We start from the raw sequence: 20,294 nt of genomic DNA on the forward strand, positions 1-20,294 counted from the left end.
AGAGATGTGCAGAAACACCGAAGAAGAAAAGGAAAGCTCAACAGAGTTTGGATAGTTTGCCCTTGAAGGGTTTAGCTAACGATGACCAAGTAACATGCTATTCTAATAGCGTTTTGCAACTACTCTTATTAGTGCCAGAATTAATAGAATTGGTTAAATCTTACAATGGATCATTCGTTGAAAAATCAGTTTTACGTTGCCTCCATAACACGATAAACGACATCGAGAGTTCTCAAGGAAGTTTCAGTCGTAAAGGGTTGGGACTGAGAATGGCTGTCGGAAATCATTTTACGCAAAACGATCAACAAGATGCCAGTGAATTTTTGATGGTCCTTTTGACGAAACTAAGCCAAGAAATGGAAGCCGATTACTCTAAGGCTCTGAAAGATCTTTTTTGGTCAAAGTCGCGAAACGTTACCAAATGCCCCAAATGTCAAGTTGAACAAAATTCGGAGAATATTGTTGAAAGCAACATTTTCAATCTTCCACTAGAAAACCGAGATAAAATTGATTGGAAATCTCTAGAAAAAAGGATGAGATTAACAGAGGTGCCATGCGTATTTTGTAACAACCCAAAAATACAAGAGCGTGATGTATTGATATCCAGCGGGAAGTACGTATTTTTGTGTCATCTCCGTGGCGATTACAAAGATGGTCGACCAATTAAGATTTCTACCAAAATATCAAGTTTTGAAAATCAAAATGTCACTATGAGTAAGATGCTTTTTAAAACTAAAGGGGTGATTATTCATAAAGGTGAATCTTTGGCCGAGGGACATTATATGAACTTTGTGAGAAAAGACAACGGCTGGTACGAGGTCAGTGATACAATGATCAGAAAAAGGGAAAGATTCGTCAGTAACTTGACTGACGTCACTGTTCTGCTCTTGGAAAGAGTCCAGACACATTAAAGGGAATCTAACGTGCTTGAAGAATCCATATCAAATTTACACCGAGTAAAGTCCAAAATTTCAATATTCGTACCAGAAAGGAGCATCATATCTGTCAAAGATATACTAATACTTTCATATTCCCTTTAAAGTAATTTATGACTGGGTAAGATTGTTAGTCCTAGAGCAAGTTTAAGGTTAACGATGGTTCTGGAGTAATTTTGATGTTGCCTACTATAATCACCGTGAAAGGGAGAGGAGGGAGGATTGTAGGGCCTTGCTATTGTTACGAAAAAAGGCGATGATTCTTGCATTAATTTTAGAATTTTCTAGTGAAGGGTTTTTAGTGCTCTGTATTAGTCTTGCCCCAATGGTGGTTTGTGTAAAAAACACGCTAAAAACGTAACCTCTGTTGGTAATGCTATGTGATTAAATATAATTCTTTAATAAGCTGGTGAAACTATTGAGACAAACTCATCCTATTAGTTAACATTGAACAGAATTTTTGAACTGAGATTAAGACACTCTTATCCAAATTTTAAATAAATACTTATTAAAATTAATATATTCAAAGAGTTTTCTAAATATCAGTTTCGCATCTTCCATTTTTTTCTCTTTTAAGCGCGCTATTTTTTTTTAAATTAAGACGCCCATAACTTTGTTATATTAACAATTTATGGCCATTAAATTAAATTATTCTAATCTAATATTATCCTGTTACAATATTAAAGATTAGCAAAGATTTTGTTTAAATATTATCTATTAATATAACCTTTTCTTTCTATAACTTATCAATAATGTTTACCCGTCCCAATCCGATGCCACTTACAAAAATTGATTTTTAAACTATTTATTAGTTAGGCTTAAAAAAAGCCATATGAACTTATTAATTTGTCCTATAACTAATATCTTACCATTGTTGTATAATTTGTTTTTATAAAGTGTGAAAATTATTTCCCAAATTGTTTTACCAATATATATAGACATTACCCTTGTAATTAAAACAACTAAACTATTTTTCCAATTTATATTCCAGTAAGTTTTGCAATATTTCTTTGTGTTTCTCACCAGCTGGGGTAGTCTGCGTGGCAGGTTGCATTGCGTAAATCCAACAGGGGTACAATTTGCAAAGCCTTCTGGAATATTCTTTTTTTCCAAAAATTAATAACCTTTTCATTGTCCCTTTGGTAACCCAAGCGCAAAACAATAATTGCCATGTTCTAGCAGCACTGTTTCCAAACTTAAAGTTAAGAGTTGCGTGACAAAATTTTAAAAATAGACCCTCAAAACCTTATATTTAAATGAACATATAATTGCCAGTCAATTGTAAAGTTTTCTTTCAACCCCCGCCCCTTTACATAACTAATATAACGAAGATAAAGATTATTTCGACATAAATACTACAAGTAGTGTATATTTTCAAGTTTGAAAGAAGTAGTGAGAAAAGGGGGGTTCTAACTCAAGAACCACCATGTTAAACCTATGGAGTTTTCCAGAGTACCACCATGTTATTTCCCATATGGAACCCATACTATGTATTTTCTATGGCGTCCCCGTTTTTTTTATGACGTAAAGATCGGGGGGGGGGTAAAAAGGACACGTTTGATTTCCTGACCTAAAAGAAAAAACCCCTCCGGGCACGTTTGATTTCCTGACCTATAAAAACTAAAATGTGGGTTATTTAAGTATTAGAGGAGGAGGGGATGTGATTTAAAAATAATGTTTTTAACGACGTAAAGATCAGGGGGTGGTGTGAATATATTGTGTCTGGACAGTTCGATTTCCTGACCTATAAAAACTAAAATGTGGATTATTTTTTAAAGTATTAGAGGAAGAGGGGATGTGATTTAAAAAGAAAAAACCCCTCTGCGAATATAAGACATAAGAAAATTTACCTCACGATTATGTATAAATACCATCCTACTCGAGAAAAGACCCGCACTTTAAGTTTCAGTCATCATCATGAATTTCATCTGTCAGGATTGTAATCGGGAGTTTAGTTATAAGAAAACGTTAAATAGTCATATACGCGAAGTTCATCAAAGAAACAAATTGACTTGTAAAGTTTGTGGCGCGACATTTTCCCGCTGTTACAGATTAGAAAAACATTTAACCATTCATAAACGATTAAAACAACTGAGAAAGAATTACTCCGATCGAGGGAAGGATGATGCGGACCCATCTAGCAAATCTAATCAACCGAGTCCTTCACGTGGTAATTTGAATCAACCTAGTACTTCACGTACTTACACATCGAGTGAAAGGAATTTAAATCAATCAGGAGTTAATGACTTAGAGTCGAATGAAGTTCCGATTTTACGTAACTCTCTAGTAACAACACTGATAGAGGCGAATGGAAATGAAGTTGATATTTTAACGTTTACTAGTAGACATAGAGAAGCGATATATGTGTATTTGAAGAAACATTTGACTAAAAGACGAGGTATTAAATGGTACCTTGTGGTTAATGTTCAGTTTTGTCGACAATTAGTTAATTCAACGCAGGAAGTCTTAGAGTTTCCCTTCTTTCGCGGTTTTACAAATACAACTTTAAGCGAGGATGAGATTTATGAACAAATAGAGCGAAGTGTTCAGAAAATTATGAACTCTTTGGAACAATTCCAGAAAGGTGGTAGCAACTGGGTTTTGAACAAAATTCTGTTTTTACAAGTAAATTTCGTATCATATCATCCGCTAAGACCAGCGTCATATTTCAAGCTACCACCGTTTTTGAAATCAAAAAAAGCGTTGACAAATATTCGAAATAAGGATGAGAGATGTTTCGAATACTCTATTCTAGCTAAATTACATCCTGTTGAATTCAACAGTGAAAGAGTTAGTAACTACACGAGATACTTGAATGAAATAGACATGGGAAATATTAAAAGTCCATTCAAAGTGTCACCGAGTGAGCTAATTTCCTTCGAAAAGCGTAACAATTTAAGTATCAATATTTTCGGATTCGAAAAGTTTGTCTACCCTTTGTTCATCAGTGAATACGAATGTGAAGAACGGCGTAAAATAGACCTGTTGCTAATTTCTAAAGGAAGAAAGAAACACTTCAGTCTTATTAAAAGTTTATCGAGACTTTCTAATTTAACTAAAAAGAAAGCCACGACATTTTATTGTCGGAGATGTCTACACAGATTTTCCAAACAAACATTAAGGGATAAACACATTGACGATTGTAAAAAACACGCGCCGACATTAATAGAAATGCCGGAAGAACAAGAATTTACTTTTAAGAATTATGAAATGAGGGAAAAAATACCGAGATACGTTGTTGCCGATTTCGAATCTATTCTATCTCCGATTGCAGGCCCCGAACAAGATAACAAAGTTTCGCACACGCATAAAATTAATCAACATATCACTTGCGGTTTTGCATACATCGTTATGAATAGCGATGGTACAACATCAAAACCGTTTGTTTACAGGTACATTTTTAAATTTTCAATTACTTTTAACCGGTTCTAATTGAAGCCCCCTTTAAACAGAGGATTGGACGCTGTTAGTGTTTTTCTCAAACGAATGCTAATAGAGGCTGAAATTAATAGTTACATGCTCTCTATAAATATTCCACTAATTATGACGGATAAACAGGAGAAAGAGTTTCAATTTTCAAGTCACTGTAGGGTTTGTAAGAAGAATTTCGCCGATGATGATGATGATGATGACCGACCAGTACGTGATCATTGTCATTTAACTGGTCAGTTTCGTGGAGCGGCGCATTCGTCGTGTAATTTGAAAATCAAACCCCCTAAATATCTACCATGTATTTTCCATAATCTCTCCAAGTAATAGTTTGAATATGAAATTCTAAAATAGGATTAAAAACATAACACTATTTTTTCAGCTATGATTTACATTTAATTCTTCAAAAGGCTGGATCTTTCAAAAATGAAAAACTGCCCTGCATCCCCTCAAACACGGAACGTTACATTTCGTTTACGTTTAGTAATATCCGATTTATTGACTCATTTAGGTAAGATATTTCATTATTTTACTCCGGTAAAAGTGATTATAGTAATTGTTTTTAGATTTCTAAACACTTCATTATCCAATCTCGTGATGAATTTGGGTAAAGAAGGGGCGGAAAAATTTAAGGTTCTTAATAACCTATTTGAAGAGGACAAAGCGAAATTGCTATTAAAAAAATTACCGTATCCATACGAATACGTAACTTCCTTGAAGGTTTTCGATGAGACAGCGCTTCCGGATAAAGGAGCGTTTTTCAGTACTCTATCGGATAAAAGTATTGATGAAGAGGATTATGAACACGTGAAATTAATTTGGATTACATTCCAATTGAAAAATATGGGTAATAGCTTTTTATTTCTAACAAGAAAATCTAAAGGCTGAAGTTTTTAAAGGATTCATTTAAATATCTAGGTGACCTCCATGATCTATACGTGCTTACCGACTGTGTTCAATTATGTGATGTTTTTAACGAGTTTAGAGACAAATGTTTTCAATTTTACAACCTCGATGTTCTACATTCGTTCACACGTAAGGTGTTGGTAATGTAGTTCTTAAATACTAGAAAGTAATATTTTCAACAGTACCAGGTTACGCCTGGCAAGCGATGCTTTTCAAAACTGGGGTGAAACTAGAGTTATTATTAGACATCGACCAGTATCTCTTCCTAGAATCGGAAATCCGTGGAGGAGTTTCTATGATAACACACCGATACGCCGCTGCCAATAACCCGCTTATTCCTCAAACATATGTTAATGATAAACCAACGAGTTACGTTCTCTATCTGGATTGTAATAACCTGTGAGTTACTTGTTGATTTTAAAAAATAATTACAAGGGGTTAATGTTAGTCTATCATTTCAGATATGGAACAAGTTTAAGCGATTATTTACCAATTGACGGTTTTAAGTGGGTCCCCGTATCGGAATTAAATAGTTTAATGACAAAAATCCCCAAAATACCTGATGATAATAATCTAGGATACATCATCGAATGCGACCTTCTTTACCCCCCGGAAATTCATGCTTTTACATCGGATTTCCCTTTGGCTCCTGAAAGGTTGAGCGTTCAGGTTTCCCAACTTTCACCATATTGTCAAGATGTGTTAGCAGAATTTAACATACCTCCTAAAGAATCAAACCCAAAATTAATTCCCAACCAAATGTCTAAAACGAAGTATGTTCTCCATTATAGAAATCTAAAACTTTACTTACAACAAGGTATGGTCTTAACAAAAATACATAGAGCGTTAGAATTCAGACAAGAGCGTTGGCTTAGACCGTTTATTGAATTCAATACCGAACAGCGGAAGCTAGCGCCCGACGAATTTTCACAATCATTGTTCAAGCTAATTGACAATTCGTTATTTGGTAAATCAATGGAAAATTTAAGGAAAAGAATAGTATTTCATTTAGCTCACACGAAAAAAACATTGTTAAAGAAAGTTAGTCAACCCTCGTTTAAAAGTGTGACGGTATTTAACAAAGATTTTGTGGGTGTTTCCATGCGCCCCAAAAAAATTACTTTAAATAGACCAATTTACATAGGGTTTTCTGTTCTTGAATTATCAAAACATCTCATGTTCGATTTTTACTTCAATTTCTTAAAGCAAGTATATAATGATCGTGTGAAATTGTTATTTACCGACACTGATTCATTCTGTATTGAAGTTCGAACGGAAAACGTGTATAAAGATTTAGAAAGACCGGTGATAAATTTGACTTTAGCAATTATCCTAAGAACCATTTTCTCTACAATGAGGTCAATAAAAAGGCGTTGGGGAAGTTCAAAGATGAAACTTCAGGGAAGCCCGTTCACGAATACGTAGGGCTCCGTAGTAAAATTTATAGTCTTTTGTTGAGTGAAACGGAAGAAAAAAAAACGTTGAAAGGGATTTGTAAAACTGTTGTGAAAAACAAAATAAGACACGAGGACTATAAAAATTGTCTTTTCAAAAGGAAACGTACGTCAGAGACCATGTATCGATTCCAGTCTGAGAATCATGAACTTTATACCTTGAAAGTTCAGAAAGCCGCGTTATCGTGTTTTGATGATAAACGGTATATTTTGGAAGATGGTGTTACTTCATTACCTTACGGGAATAAGGATATAGCGGAAAAATAACTCTATTTTGTAATGTGTGATAATAAAAAATATTACTAAGATGTCTATTATTCCTAGTTGCGTTATTTTCCTATTAATAACAAGTGTATGAATAAACCATACTCATTCAGAATTTGGATCCATGATGTTACGTAAGAGAATTATAATAGTCCCGTCTAAGGTTTCGCGGAAACTTCTATCAGGTAGGAGGGTAGTTAGACGGGGGAAAGGTTTTGGAATGCGAATAAACATTTGAGAAAGACAGTAAAGAGAGTGAATAGACCAAGAAAGGTGAAAACTTAGGCGTGTTTAATAAAAAATTCAAGCCAAGATGGAGTGATGAACTATTTAGAGTGCTTGCGGTTTTAAATACACAACCAAGGACCTATAAGATTGAAGATCTGAATTCCCGGTTGATCGAGGGCACTTTCCTTCAACCGGAAATGCAAATCGTGGGGAAAGATTTGAATGATTGCGTTTTCCGTATTGAAAAATTTTAAAAACGCGTAAAAAATCCGATGGTACTAAAGAACATTACGTTAAATGGTATTCGTATGACGAATCCTTCAACTCGTGGATTAGCGAAATCGATTAAATAAAGAAAAAGTAATAATCATGTATAAATATCGGACACGGAACATCATTCCATCCATTGTTAAAAATGAACTCGTGCTATCTGAAGTTTCGTCATCCTAGCAACTACGCTATTTACGGACCCAGTTTATCAGGTTACATCAATTTCGTTGTTTTTATATTTAATACGATAGTTATTAACTTTAAAACTTTATTTCAGGTAAAAGCACGTTCGTTTTTAAATTACTACGTAATCACGAGTTTTGCATAACTCCGAAAATACAGAGAATTATTTATATGTACGGTTCGTATCAAACCGAGTTTGAAAAGTTACTAAAGGAACTTCCAATTTTGGAATTTGTTAAGGGAATCCCCGATGATCTTGAAAATTTACTAGACTGTAATGTAAATAACTTGATTATTATCGATGACCTTCTAAACGAATTGAAAGACAATAAAACTGTCAGAAATTTATTCATTAAAAATGCGCACCATAAAAACGCCAGCTGCATATTATTAAGTCAAAATATGTACAAACAAGGTTGTGTATGGATTTTATTTGTATATATTTTATTACCGTACTTTGAATATGTCTAATTTTTTAAAGGTTCCGTAATGAGAGATATCAGCCTGAACACGCATTATTTAATTTTGAAGCGAATGATGCGTGATAAGAATCAGATTGCTACGCTTTCGAGACAAGTCTTTCCCAAAAAACCAAATAAATTATTGTTAGCGTACGAGGATGCGACTAGTTTATCACCGTACGCGTATCTAATTCTGGATCTCAGGGTGGAGTGCCCCGACGATTTGAGGTTAAGAGGACACGGAATTTTGGAAGATCTACCGATGATATTTTATAAATAGCTATATTTAACAATTAATTTCATCATTATGTCGAGAACTTCGAGGAGATTTAGTAGTCTAAACGGCCTTCCTCTAAGAGGGGTAAATTGTGTAAACGATCCGCAACTTAAATTCATATGCCAACTATCAAGCAACTTAAAAAAAAAGGAAATGTTATCATAGATAATAAAACAAGGAGAAAATTAGTCAAGTACAGGAATTTGATACGTAAACTAGCTGATAAAAATATTTCGTTAAAAAGAAAGAAGTCTCTTCTGAAATTGAAACAACACGGAGGTTTTTTTCCATTAATCTCGACGCTTCTACCGAGCATTATCAGTGGCATTTCAACATTACTCGGACAATGAATACTCTTCAAAAATTAATTCTCGTCCCATATGATCAAATTCGATCAAATCAAGATCTAATTAACAATGAAATGACGGACCTTGACCGGGAAATGTTCGCGGTAATTCGAACAAAAGGTCTTACATCGAGAGAAAAAACTCGACGGTATCAAGAATTGCTTCAAAAGTATCAGTTTTCTAAAAAACACATTGTTCCGAAAACGGTTAGCGTTAGCAATCTACCATCAACCCCACCGAATATACAATCGTCACCTATAATTATTCATTCTAACCCTTCCACCTATACACCTCCTCCAACTCCTCCTCCTCCCCTTCAAACCCAAACATTTCAAACTAACGCAGTTCAAACCCCCGCAGCTTCGACTTTTACTCCCACTAACGCAAAACCAATCGTAAAAAAATCACGAAAATATAACGTCTCAGGTAAATTGAATAGAAATACCGGTCAAGAATCGATTATAACTAGAAGCCAGACGGAGTTATTGGAAAAGAAGAAGAAACCCCCGTCTATGGTTAATAAGAAAACAGGAAAAAAAGTTGTAATAACTTCGCCTCCAATTTTAATTGATTGGGACGGTGAAGATTTTTAAATATAAAATGTTGTAAAAAAAATAGAGACTTTTCATTGCTTTTTAATATTTAATTTTCATTTATTTATTTATTCCCATTTTTTTCAATTTTTATTTTTACGATTATATATATATATATATATTTTTTAATTTTAATTTTTTTTGTTACATTTCGCTGCTGCTGCTCCGATTTTCAAAATAGTCTTTAAAAATAAGCGACTTGGCCCGTTCGTGTGGCAGAATGAATGTCTCCAACTTCCTCACCTAGTGAAGAAATAAAGGAAACATGGAATAATGATGTAATTAAGCGAGAGAGAGAGAGAGAGAAAACATACCTTTATGATGCTATTTTCACCTCCAATTCTTCTATCGAGCCGGTCCAGGTTCGGGTGGTACGAGACGGAGACATCAACGGATGATATCTCCGGTCTAAGGTCAAACTTGATGACAAAGCCAACGTGTATGGAGCGCACCAAGATCTTAAACAAATGAATAAAAACGTCGTTGTGATATTTAATTTTTAATATAAAAATGAATCAAGTTGTTAAATTTTTACCTCTAAATCCCTGAAGGTGAATTCAGGGAGGTCGTCTCTCATGGGGATTGGGCCTAAGGTGGCCGTGTACCGTAAGATCGCCTTGATTTCTTCACCAACAAAAATTGGAGTCACAGTCATTTTCTATCTCTGGAAATATTATTCGAGAATGATGGTTCTAGAAGGAAGGACCGATACTTTTATACCCACTGGAACGAATAAATTAGTATAGTATAATACATATACAATCTGAAAGAATTCAAACTCACCTAACTAGTTTCATACGTGGTCAAATAGGATATTTAAAAATACCATAAACTCATAATCGATGTTTTCTACGATAAATCACGTAGGACTTATTTCCGTAAAATATCCGATATACATTAAAAACCGAAGAAATGACTATCCACTATTAATTCACCCGCAACGCTTAATCCGATACCTATAATCCTTATTGATGTATTTTAACGTTTTTATCACTAGCTAATCCCACCTCGAACTAGTTTCGTATGTGGGTCAAATAGGATATTTAGTTTCTATGGTAGATCATGTAGGACTTGTCTTCATACAATATCTGATATACATTAAAAACCAAAGAAATAACTATCCATTATTAATTCACCCACAACGATTAATCCGAAAACACGTCCTCGCAAGTAGTTTTGACGTTTATTAAAATGAAAAAAGTACGTTTCGACAATATATCCGTAATATATTATATTGAACGTGAAAATAGAATAAACTTTTTCTTATACAATGTCGTAAGATTTAAGCATCTTATTTCCGTCATGAATTCGAAATTGGGTCCGATTTAAAAAAAAAAGTTTGAGAGTCCAGGAAATCGGAACTAAAATCACATAAGAGGAAAGGTTGAGGTTAGAAGCTTTCATTCTTCTTCAATTAGTCAACGCGTGAACAACGCTAAAAATGGCTCAAGAATCACTATTTTGGTAATTGGATGTTTTTCATTTTACCGAATATTCTGTTATATTTATATAGCTTTATATAATGTTAATGATTTGCTTCCAATTACAGCCTGGATCTTATACAATGTTGTAAGATTTAAGCAGCTTATTTCCACCACGAATTCGAAGTTGGGTCCGATTTTTTTTTAAAAAAAAAAAAAGGTTTGAGAGTCCAGTAAATCGAAACTAAAATCACATAAGAGGAAAGGTTGCAGTTGGAAGCTTTCAAGTCTTCTACAATTATCCAACGCGCGAACAACGCTAAAAATGGCTCAAGACTCTCTAATATGGTAATTGGATGTTTTTTCATTTTACCGAATAATCTGTTATATTTATATAGCTTTTTATAGTGTTAATGATTTGACGTCCAATTACAGCCCCGATTTTTACAACATGGACGTAGCCGATCCTGTGTTTCATGACAATAAAAGTGGCTTTGACATATTGTTTAAAGCACCATTAGGATCAACATATAGAAAGAAAGATGGAACTTTGGTCAAATACGCTACTATTTCCAGACAAAACAACAATGGGAATATGTTCTTAAACATACGCTCTTTCCGTTATTCGTCCGAAATCGGAAGATGGTTACCAACACATGATGGTGTAGTTTTGACCGACACACACATCGCGAAATTTAATGAAGCGAAAGAAAATATCAGACTTTCTAAATCATTTATAGGTCATAACAATTTACTTTTGACACCCGCTCAATGAATTTACCCACTGTCGGACCATAATAACGATGGAGCGTGGTTAACTGTTTTAAACGCGGGTGTTGAACATAATGTCGCTATAACACGCCAGAAAAAAATCGTGTAGTATAACCGGGATAATGATGACCACTGACGAATGGAATTATTAAAAATATTTAATTCCAACTATACATTTCATATTTTTCCCACCTAAATTGACGGGGGACTTTGAAGCCCAACAAACGTTGGCGTATCTACTCATAAGGGAAATAAATAAAATAGCGGAGACTTCGTGTGTTGGTTGTCAAAACTCATACGAAAACCAACTGGGCCATCAGTGTGTTACCCTAGATTGGAGTGATAGGGTTTCTTCGTTCTATGATCAGGCCGTCAAAAATTTACAGATGAGCGAAGTATTAAATTATATTAACTTTTACCGAAGAGTTTTAAGATGCGCTCCCGGAAACGCTCAAGAAACCACCGATGTAGTTAATAGTTTGTTAACGTTAGAAGACTTTAAAACCGATCTTTCGAATCAAAAAAATAAACAAGTTAAAATTTCTTCCCGTTTCTTCACTAGTTATGAAACTGAAATTAAATATTAGATGTCATTTTATATTTTTAATTACGTTGTGTACTTTGTTTTTGGGAGTTTCCATCTGTTTAATAGCTTTTTTAAATTTAAGTTTACTATTTTCAGAAATAATCTGTTTTGTCTGTGTATACCAATATAAATGTCTTTTTTAACCATGATTTCTCATCTGGAGAAATGTTGGTGTGTCTGTTTTATATCAATAAACATATTTAACATTATATATATATGACGACTCTTTTTATTTATTCTGATCATAAGATGATAAGACTCTCATCATAATGGACGCGTTTTATATTCATTGTATATCAACCGCGTCTTTGGATGTTTTCAATGACAATTGTAGTAGTAAGTTTAAGATTTTATTACCAAAAGAAATACATTTACACGGGAACTACGAATGTGGGTTGAAAGAGTTGATAATGCCTTTGCAATATGAAAATGTCCCGGATGACTGTACCCATTTTCACTTAGTTTCATCTGAAAAAGTTATTGAAAATTCCTCAACACACGTCATGGACTGGGAAAAATTTAGGAAAGGTAAACGGTCCGCTGGGGGGTATGAATTATACAGACTTTTGGAGGAATGGCTTCACAATCTCGGCTACAGTAATTCCGATGGACGATTCAATTTTAGACTTTTTGAAAGTAAAAGATTTAATACAGATTCGAATTCTAAAGAGATTAAAACTTTAATGAAAATGTACGCTGAAATTGAAGTTTCAAAAGGGGTTTTGGTTAAATTTAGTCCTGAATTGGCTAAATTATTACGGTTTAAGGGTAAAGAGGATAATGAGGGTTGGGTCGTATTTCGGGGGATAGTTAGGTCTGATGAATTACCGCATGTTGAGGACATGGAACCGGGGGTAATTATAGACTCTGAAACGTCATTAATTTGCGAAACGCAGAAAATTTCCCACATAGACGAATCTCTCGAACTCAATATCACACCCGGCTACTATGTTAGTATAGAAGAGATTTATAACTCCATGATCCAGGTAATTCCCCGTGAATTTAGAAATAAAGTAACAATATCTAAATCATATGATGGGAAAACACGGATAGCTACTAGCGAACCCGTCTCTATAAAATTCCCCGAATCACACCCTAATTTGGCGTTCATTTTAGGTTTCAGTTCGGATCAGATTAACGTGAAACTCGAAGGTCTAATTCGATCAAACCAGGTACATGATGTACGATCCGGTATTCAAAATTTCCTAATTTACTCATCTCTAGTCGAAGAAAGCCTGTACGCTTCAACAATGGCTCCAATTTTGCGAACCGTCCCCGTCCCGCGAAATCTCGAAAGAGAGGAGGTGTTAGTGAAAAGTTACGATTTCCCCGATTATTATCCCTTAAAATGTAATTCTTTCGAAGCTATAGAAATCAATATTAGAACTAGTTACGGTGACTTCCTAAAATTCTTAAAGGGCAAAACCATTCTCAAACTCCACATAAGAAAAAAACCTTCCTCTTGAATACAAAAAGGCTTGTCTTTCCATAAACTTATTTAATTCGTGAATGACTCATAGTGTGTTCGGTACATAAAAATCGTAATGGATTCTAGCGACAATCCTTATATAATATACTTTTCACGATACCATAATAATAATAACAACCAGACTGGAGGGGATTTGCCATATTTTAGTTCCGTACCATATTATCAACACGGTGGCTCGTTCGGTTCGGTTTTTCGATCACTATTTTCATTTTTAAAACCCATATACAAACCTATTGGTCGAGTTTTAAAAAATGAGGCGCTACGTGCTACTTCGAATGTGTTAGGAGATTTGGCTGGGGGCGCTAACTTCAAAGAAGCCGCTGTTAAACGATTGAAAGAATCGGGGATGAATGTTATAAATAATCTTCAATCGGGGAAGGGCGTATATAAAAGAAAAAAAAAACGTCGTAGCACCACATCTAATCCTAAGAGAAAAAGAACCAGACGTCTTCCAGACTACTTGGATTAGAAAACAAAAATGGCCAATAATACCACGTTACTAATGAGCTCGCTCGATTTTTTTTCCGAACCGGCTACAAATAATTGTTTGGACGCGAGTGAATGCGTTTTAATAAAACCATTGAGTAATTCATTTACCGCCGGAGTTCCGTTAGAATTCTTCGTCCATGGTTCAGCCGATCATTATCTAAAATTAGATGATACTTTATTATCAGTAAACTTTAAGGTAGTTAAAGCCGACGGCGATAACCTTCCTAACGACGCTAAAGTGGTCACTGTTAACAATTGTCTATCCGCTTTATTTTCTAATTTAGATGTAGCCTTGAATGAGGTCAGTTTGAGTAGCGGTCTACCGACGTATAGTTATAAAGGGTATATAACAGATCATCTCAATCTCAATAGAGAAACCAAACGAACTCAAATTTCGACTAGATTATATACGCATGAAAATGAAGGTTTAGATATTGATAACCTTTTTAACTCTACCACCTCAAACGGTTTAAAAAGGAGAATGCAAGCTATATCTCAGTCGAAAATTGTAACTGTTTTCGGCCCAATTTATCATGAACTGTTCAATATGAATAAAGCCCTATTAAATGGGGTTTCGCTTCGATTAAAATTTAATCGAAACCCCGATAAGTTTGTTTTAATGACACCCTCGACCAATAACGATCAATATAAAATCGAAATTGTGGATAGTTGTCTATATGTTAAAAAATGGAAATTAAACCCCGATTTGGTTCTCGGTCACATGTTAACGTTAGAACATAGACCGGCTGTCTATAACCTAAACCGCAGTGAGGTCAAATTTTTCACTCTACCTCAGGGGACTATCGAAACGTACAGAGACATGGTGTTTAATGGTACCCTACCCAACAGATTAATTGGTGCTATGTGTAAGTCCACTAATTTTAATATACACACATCGCCTTACACATTCGAACATTTCGGTCTCACTCACTTAGAGTGTATAATAGATACTCGTCGGTATCCTTCCCCCGCATTTACCCCGAACTTCGCTGAGAAAAGATATCATAGAGAATATCTCATCTTATTCACGGGATCCAATAATTATAATATTAATTCTGGATCGAATATAACATATGACGAATACGTTAGTGGAAATTCATTTTTCGTCATCCCTCTAACCGCCGATGAACTAGGGGGTTTAGAACATTTAGAGCCGATTAAGACGGGATCTTTACAGTTACTTTTAAAATTTAAAGCGGCTTTAACTGACAATATAACAGTCATTTTATTTTCCGAATTCGAATCAACATTGAAAATATCCAGGGACAGAGGTATTACGTATAATTAGACAACCCCTCATAACCGAGGAAAGAAAATGGATACCCTACAGTTAGAATCTATTCTTTCCAAAATTTGCGGTAGAAAATTTTATGGGGTTTTCCCTTCCAATTTCATCGCTAAAAAAGGAAAGGTGATTACTATATAGTTTTTAACAATCAAACGAGTGATCAGCCTGGACAACATTGGATTAGCTTAGGTGTCAAAGCTAATAAAAAAGGGGGAAAAGCGATTTTTTTCGATAGTTTTGGGTTAGGACCCGAATCGTACAATTTGAAAATACATCATCTAGCGCGTCAGTTTCAAATACAAAATAAACAAATTCAAGACTTTAGATCTTCAACATGCGGACTATACTCAATTGATTTCATTCATAAAATGCACAAAGGGTGGAGTCTGAAACGGATTATTAAATCCTATACAACATATCCTGTTTTAAACGATATTCTAGTTTGTTAATACTAAAAAGTTTTAAATGTTTAAAAAAAAATACCGTAAAGCCTCGTTGATTACTAGATTTTGTTATAAGAACCATCTACTCTATCGCTTCGAATTCATTCGGGAAAAATGCATTACATCGTTACATACACACGTTTTGAGGGGAGAAATGAATTCCAGTACATGGTAATCTATTGTCTTCAAATGCCATGTATGTTTACCATATACTTTGAACATGAAACGAGTGAGAAAGGAAAAATTGCTCGAATAACGAAACAAAGACCTCCATTTGATGAGAAGATGATTCGGACGAGGGATTTTGAGTACGGATACCAGGAAGAAATAATTGGAAACATTATTCACCCCGCAAGTACCATCATTCTCGAAAATATCAGAGATGGAGAAATTTTCAGTCGTTTGGGTCATGGACTTAATGCAACCATAGCTGAAACCCTCAAAATGCCCAGCCCGTCACAACTTCTGGAGGAAGGGGCGAAATTGCACGTGGATAATTACTTACTTTGGGTGATGCGACAAATTAATGATATTAAAACCCCGGACAGCTTTTACCACGAACATTTATCTTTAGTTTTAAAGTAAAAACAAATTTGTAATTCATATTCCAAAATAAACAAATTTGATTGAAATATTTTTGTCTTTATTTAACACATTACAAGTTTTGCCGATAATTAATATTAAGTGGTACATAAAGTTTTTTTTACCACTAACACCCCCCCCCCCGATCTTTACATCATAAAAAAAATGTAGGACGCTTTTTTTATTCGATTCTCGTATGAATTTAAATTCGTTATTTTCCAGTTGAGCCGAAACCGTTCATCCCTCTGGCAGTCATTTCGAGAGACTTGAGGGAAGAAAATAAGGTTATACCCCAATATAAAGTTGTTTTCAAAACGCGTAGTTTTACCTCACATACTAACAAAACAGGGGACACAATAACTTCACAAATGAGTTGAGCAATACGATCTCCCTTCTCGACGATAAACATCTCGTTTAAATGATTAAATAAGATAACTCCAACGTTACCAGTATAATCTCGATCTATAACTCCACCACCGATGGAAATTGAGTTTTTCAACGCTAAACCCGAACGTCCGGCTGAAAAATTTAATTAACTTTAAAAATACACCCCTTTTTAGGATGATGGTTCGGGAATTAAAACCATACCAATGCGGGCGTAGCAATTTGAAGGAGCACGTATTTGAAGATCTGTTTCTATCAACATAGTTGATTGAGCAGGAATTTCATAATTTCGAGGAGAATACAAATCAAGTCCGGCTGAATTTGCAGACCCTCTAGTTGGAATAATCGCTTCTTGAGAGAGCTTAACAACTTCCAACGTATTCATTTCAACGTTTGTAGCGTAAATACAAATTTTCTCATTTTCTCGAGTAGGATGGTATTTATACATAATCGTCAGATAAGTTTTCTTATGTCTTATATTCGCAGAGGGGTTTTTTCTTTTTAAATCACATCCCCTCTTCCTCTAGTACTTTAAAAAATAATCCACATTTTAGTTTTTATAGGTCAGGAAATCGAACTGTCCAGACACAATATATTCACACCACCCCCTGATCTTTCTTGAGTTAGAACCCCCCTTTTCTCACTACTGAAACACACAATTTAAAGACTAATTTCGTACAAGTACATGCTAAGCTTCAACAGAAAGATAATTCATCATAGCTATTACCAGTATAATAAAAGACTAAACCTACACAGCTCAAAAATATGATGATCATCATCATTATAAAAAAACCCGCAACAAGACTTCGATAGACAAATCAAGAAATATATTCAACTTCTCCACCGAAATAACAGACACTTTAGAATGGCGTGTTCAAAGAGCGAGAGCGTTTTTGGATTAAGAACAGCAAAGATATTCAACGAAATAACCTTTCCATTGGCTTGAGTCAGTGTAAAGAACATCAAGCTGTATCAAGGCCAAATAATACATGTCACCACTTTAGTTTCCCTATAAAATTACGTTACGGCTTGGCAAGCCGTCCTACAAGTTCATCAACACCATAGAAGTTCATAACAGCTATGGATTCGCAAAAAAACCTTTTTCGGGCAAAAGTTGCCTCAACGTGGTTAAAATTTAGAACAGCAATGGTTTGTTTTGTTACTAAAATTATGTACTTGACTATGTTGGGAGTTGGGCGCACTCCTGTAAGCCAAGCTTCTGGGCGACAAAGTTTTGAGGGAATAAGGGACTTGTCAGCATGCTTACCCTACAGGAACTAACTACCCCGCGTCCGCGGGTGGTGAAATACCCCAAATCCCCCCTCCTTCACCACTCTTCATTAATTAAACCTCAAGTACTTCACTCGTTACTCTAAAATACCAACTGATTAACCTTGGACTTCAATTTTCGTCAAAACGCCTTAAAGGTAATATACCATGATGGTATATATTGTATAAAAACGTCTTGGTTTGGACCAAGGCCGAAAAAACAAACGATATGTGTGAGGTTTATCAATTGACTGAAGTTTCAGATATTGAAATTTTTTTCTAGTTATTTTTATCCACTCAATCCTTAATCAATATTTAATTCAATCAACTGATTTTACTGTTAATCGATCTAGTCCCTCTAAATTAATTGAAAAAATTACATATCTACGCTTTTTCAAGAACAATTACATTTTCCGAAAACATTTTATCATGAAATTAATTGTTCTTGAAAAAGCGTAGATATGTAATTTTTTCAATTAATTTAGAGGGACTAGATCGATTAACAGTAAAATCAGTTGATTGAATTATATATTGATTAAGGATTGAGTGGATAAAAATAACTAGAAAAAATTTCAATATCTGAAACTTCAGTCATTTGATAAACCTCACACATATCGTTTGTTTTTTCGGCCTTGGTCCAAACCAAAACGTTTTTATATAATATCTGTCACTTCAGTCTTAATGTAATTAAATTTTGAATAATTATGTTTGCTTTACCGTCATACATTTGCACTCTAAAATATAATGGTGCATTCAAACACCATATATGCTGTTTTTTCCAGTGCCAAAAAAGACATCATTTAGGGTGTACTTTAACCCCATTTCTATGATCAATTCACGCCATTTACTAATATTATTTGGAAGTATTAAGGAAATATTAGGCATTTAAGCACCATTTACAGTGGCTTTTAACATCTTTTTTGACAATCTGTTGAACTTCTAATTTTACTTAGTTTAATGGTTTTAATAGTAGTTAAACAGTATGCTACCTATGTCACATTATTAAACCTAGTGAAGTGAAATAATTGTTAAATATTTATTATAACCACTACACCACAGAAAAGTGGTAAGTCTAAGTTTTCCAAGAGATCTAACTAATTATTATGACCAATCACGATGGTTAAAACATGTATCTACCTGGGCTCGAACCTGGGACTTTCCGAGTGTGAAGCGGACGTGATAACCACTACACCATAGATACGTGGTAATACTGAGTTTTCCAAGAGCTCTAGCTAATTCAAGCGCCCAATCACGATGGTCAAAACATGTATCTACCAGGGCATGAACGTGGGATCTTCCGCGTGTGAAGCGGACGTGATAACCACTGCACCATAGATACGTGGTAGCACTGAGTTTTCCAAGAGATCTAGCTAATTATTATGTCCAATCACGATGGTCAATACATGTATCTACCAGGGCTCGAACCTGGGACCTTCCGCGTGTGAAGCGGACGTGATAACCACCACACTACAGATACGTAATAACACTGAGTTTTCCAAGAGATCTAGCTAATTATTATGTCCAATCACGATGGTCAAAGCCGTACTTCTGTAATTAACTTAAATTAACATACTTAGACTTAATTGTTTTGATCAAACTGGCTGATAGCACACCCTGAATACTTAGTTGTTAATTTAAGATAATTCCGAAAAGTATCTTCGCTGTAGTTTTTAAGTTATCGGTGGGGAAAAATCACGAAAAATCCATGATAATCTCCATAGGAAATTAGCAAAAGCGGGTGAATATTACTTTAACGTTACAAAACGGTATCAAGTCATATCTACAAGGGCCTACCGGCCCTGTAGAAATACATTGTTTAACGGACGTTTGCCCAACAAAACAAGGTCGAGGGAACCAGTAAAAAAATGCTGCTTATTAATGAAGTTAAGCAGTAATGCCATCTGAGTTCAATAGTAATAAATATAGAAAAAAAAACTAAAATCAACTGGATTGGAGATGTCGCTATCAAATACAAGGCACCTCATTAACTCTCTGAACTGAACTGCAGATTCTACATCAACAAAACAAAATCAAGCGCGATGGAACCAGTAAAAAACTACAATTAATGACATTAACTACTAACGCCATCTGAGTTCAATAGTAATAAATAAATAAAAAACCTAAAATCAACTGGATTGGAGATGTCACTAACGAAATACAAGGCACCTCATTAACTCTCTGAACTAAACTGCAGATTCTACAATAGCAAATCACTACCCTTTTAA

At 34.7% G+C, this 20,294-nt stretch overlaps 2 protein-coding genes, 1 long non-coding RNA gene and 1 other non-coding gene across 4 annotated transcripts; 2 read left to right on the forward strand and 2 right to left on the reverse strand.

Annotated features, from left to right (window-relative positions):
* The first annotated feature begins 4,776 nt into the window (after window positions 1-4,776).
* LOC149673378 (uncharacterized) lies at window positions 4,777-5,630 on the forward strand. Its single transcript, XR_016367083.1, has 3 exons — window positions 4,777-4,875; window positions 4,931-5,399; window positions 5,453-5,630. It is a non-coding gene; the product is annotated as an uncharacterized LOC149673378 (long non-coding RNA).
* Window positions 5,631-14,092: 8,462 nt separating this feature from the next.
* On the forward strand, window positions 14,093-15,391 carry LOC149673379 (uncharacterized). Its single transcript, XM_089840076.1, has one exon. It carries the CDS (start codon window positions 14,093-14,095, stop codon window positions 15,389-15,391), a length of 1,299 nt encoding a protein of 432 aa, XP_089696202.1.
* A 1,236-nt stretch (window positions 15,392-16,627) lies between these two features.
* Window positions 16,628-17,185, reverse strand: LOC149673380 (deoxyuridine 5'-triphosphate nucleotidohydrolase-like). The gene is made up of 3 exons (XM_089840077.1): window positions 17,005-17,185; window positions 16,754-16,935; window positions 16,628-16,681 (listed from the first exon to the last, which is right to left on the reverse strand). Exons 1-3 carry the CDS (start codon window positions 17,183-17,185, stop codon window positions 16,628-16,630), a joined length of 417 nt encoding a protein of 138 aa, XP_089696203.1.
* A 2,288-nt stretch (window positions 17,186-19,473) lies between these two features.
* TRNAV-CAC (transfer RNA valine (anticodon CAC)) lies at window positions 19,474-19,546 on the reverse strand. The gene has a single exon. It is a non-coding gene; the product is annotated as a tRNA-Val (tRNA).
* Window positions 19,547-20,294: the final 748 nt, after the last annotated feature.

This window comes from Phalangium opilio, unplaced genomic scaffold (assembly GCF_054372755.1).
Source record: "Phalangium opilio isolate 3A_F unplaced genomic scaffold, DU_Popi_V2 ptg000052l_1, whole genome shotgun sequence".
NCBI classification, from domain to species: Eukaryota; Metazoa; Arthropoda; class Arachnida; order Opiliones; family Phalangiidae; genus Phalangium; species Phalangium opilio.

Coding starts and splice junctions, on each gene's coding strand:
- LOC149673380 (XM_089840077.1), bottom strand. CDS start 17,185: ATGAATACGTTGGAAGTTGTTAAGCTCTCTCAAGAAGCGATTATTCCA. Junction 16,936..17,004: donor AAATTGCTACGCCCGCATTG/GTATGGTTTTAA, acceptor TAAATTTTTCAG/CCGGACGTTCGGGTTTAGCG. Junction 16,682..16,753: donor TTGTGTCCCCTGTTTTGTTA/GTATGTGAGGTA, acceptor TCTTCCCTCAAG/TCTCTCGAAATGACTGCCAG.
- LOC149673379 (XM_089840076.1), top strand. CDS start 14,093: ATGGCCAATAATACCACGTTACTAATGAGCTCGCTCGATTTTTTTTCC.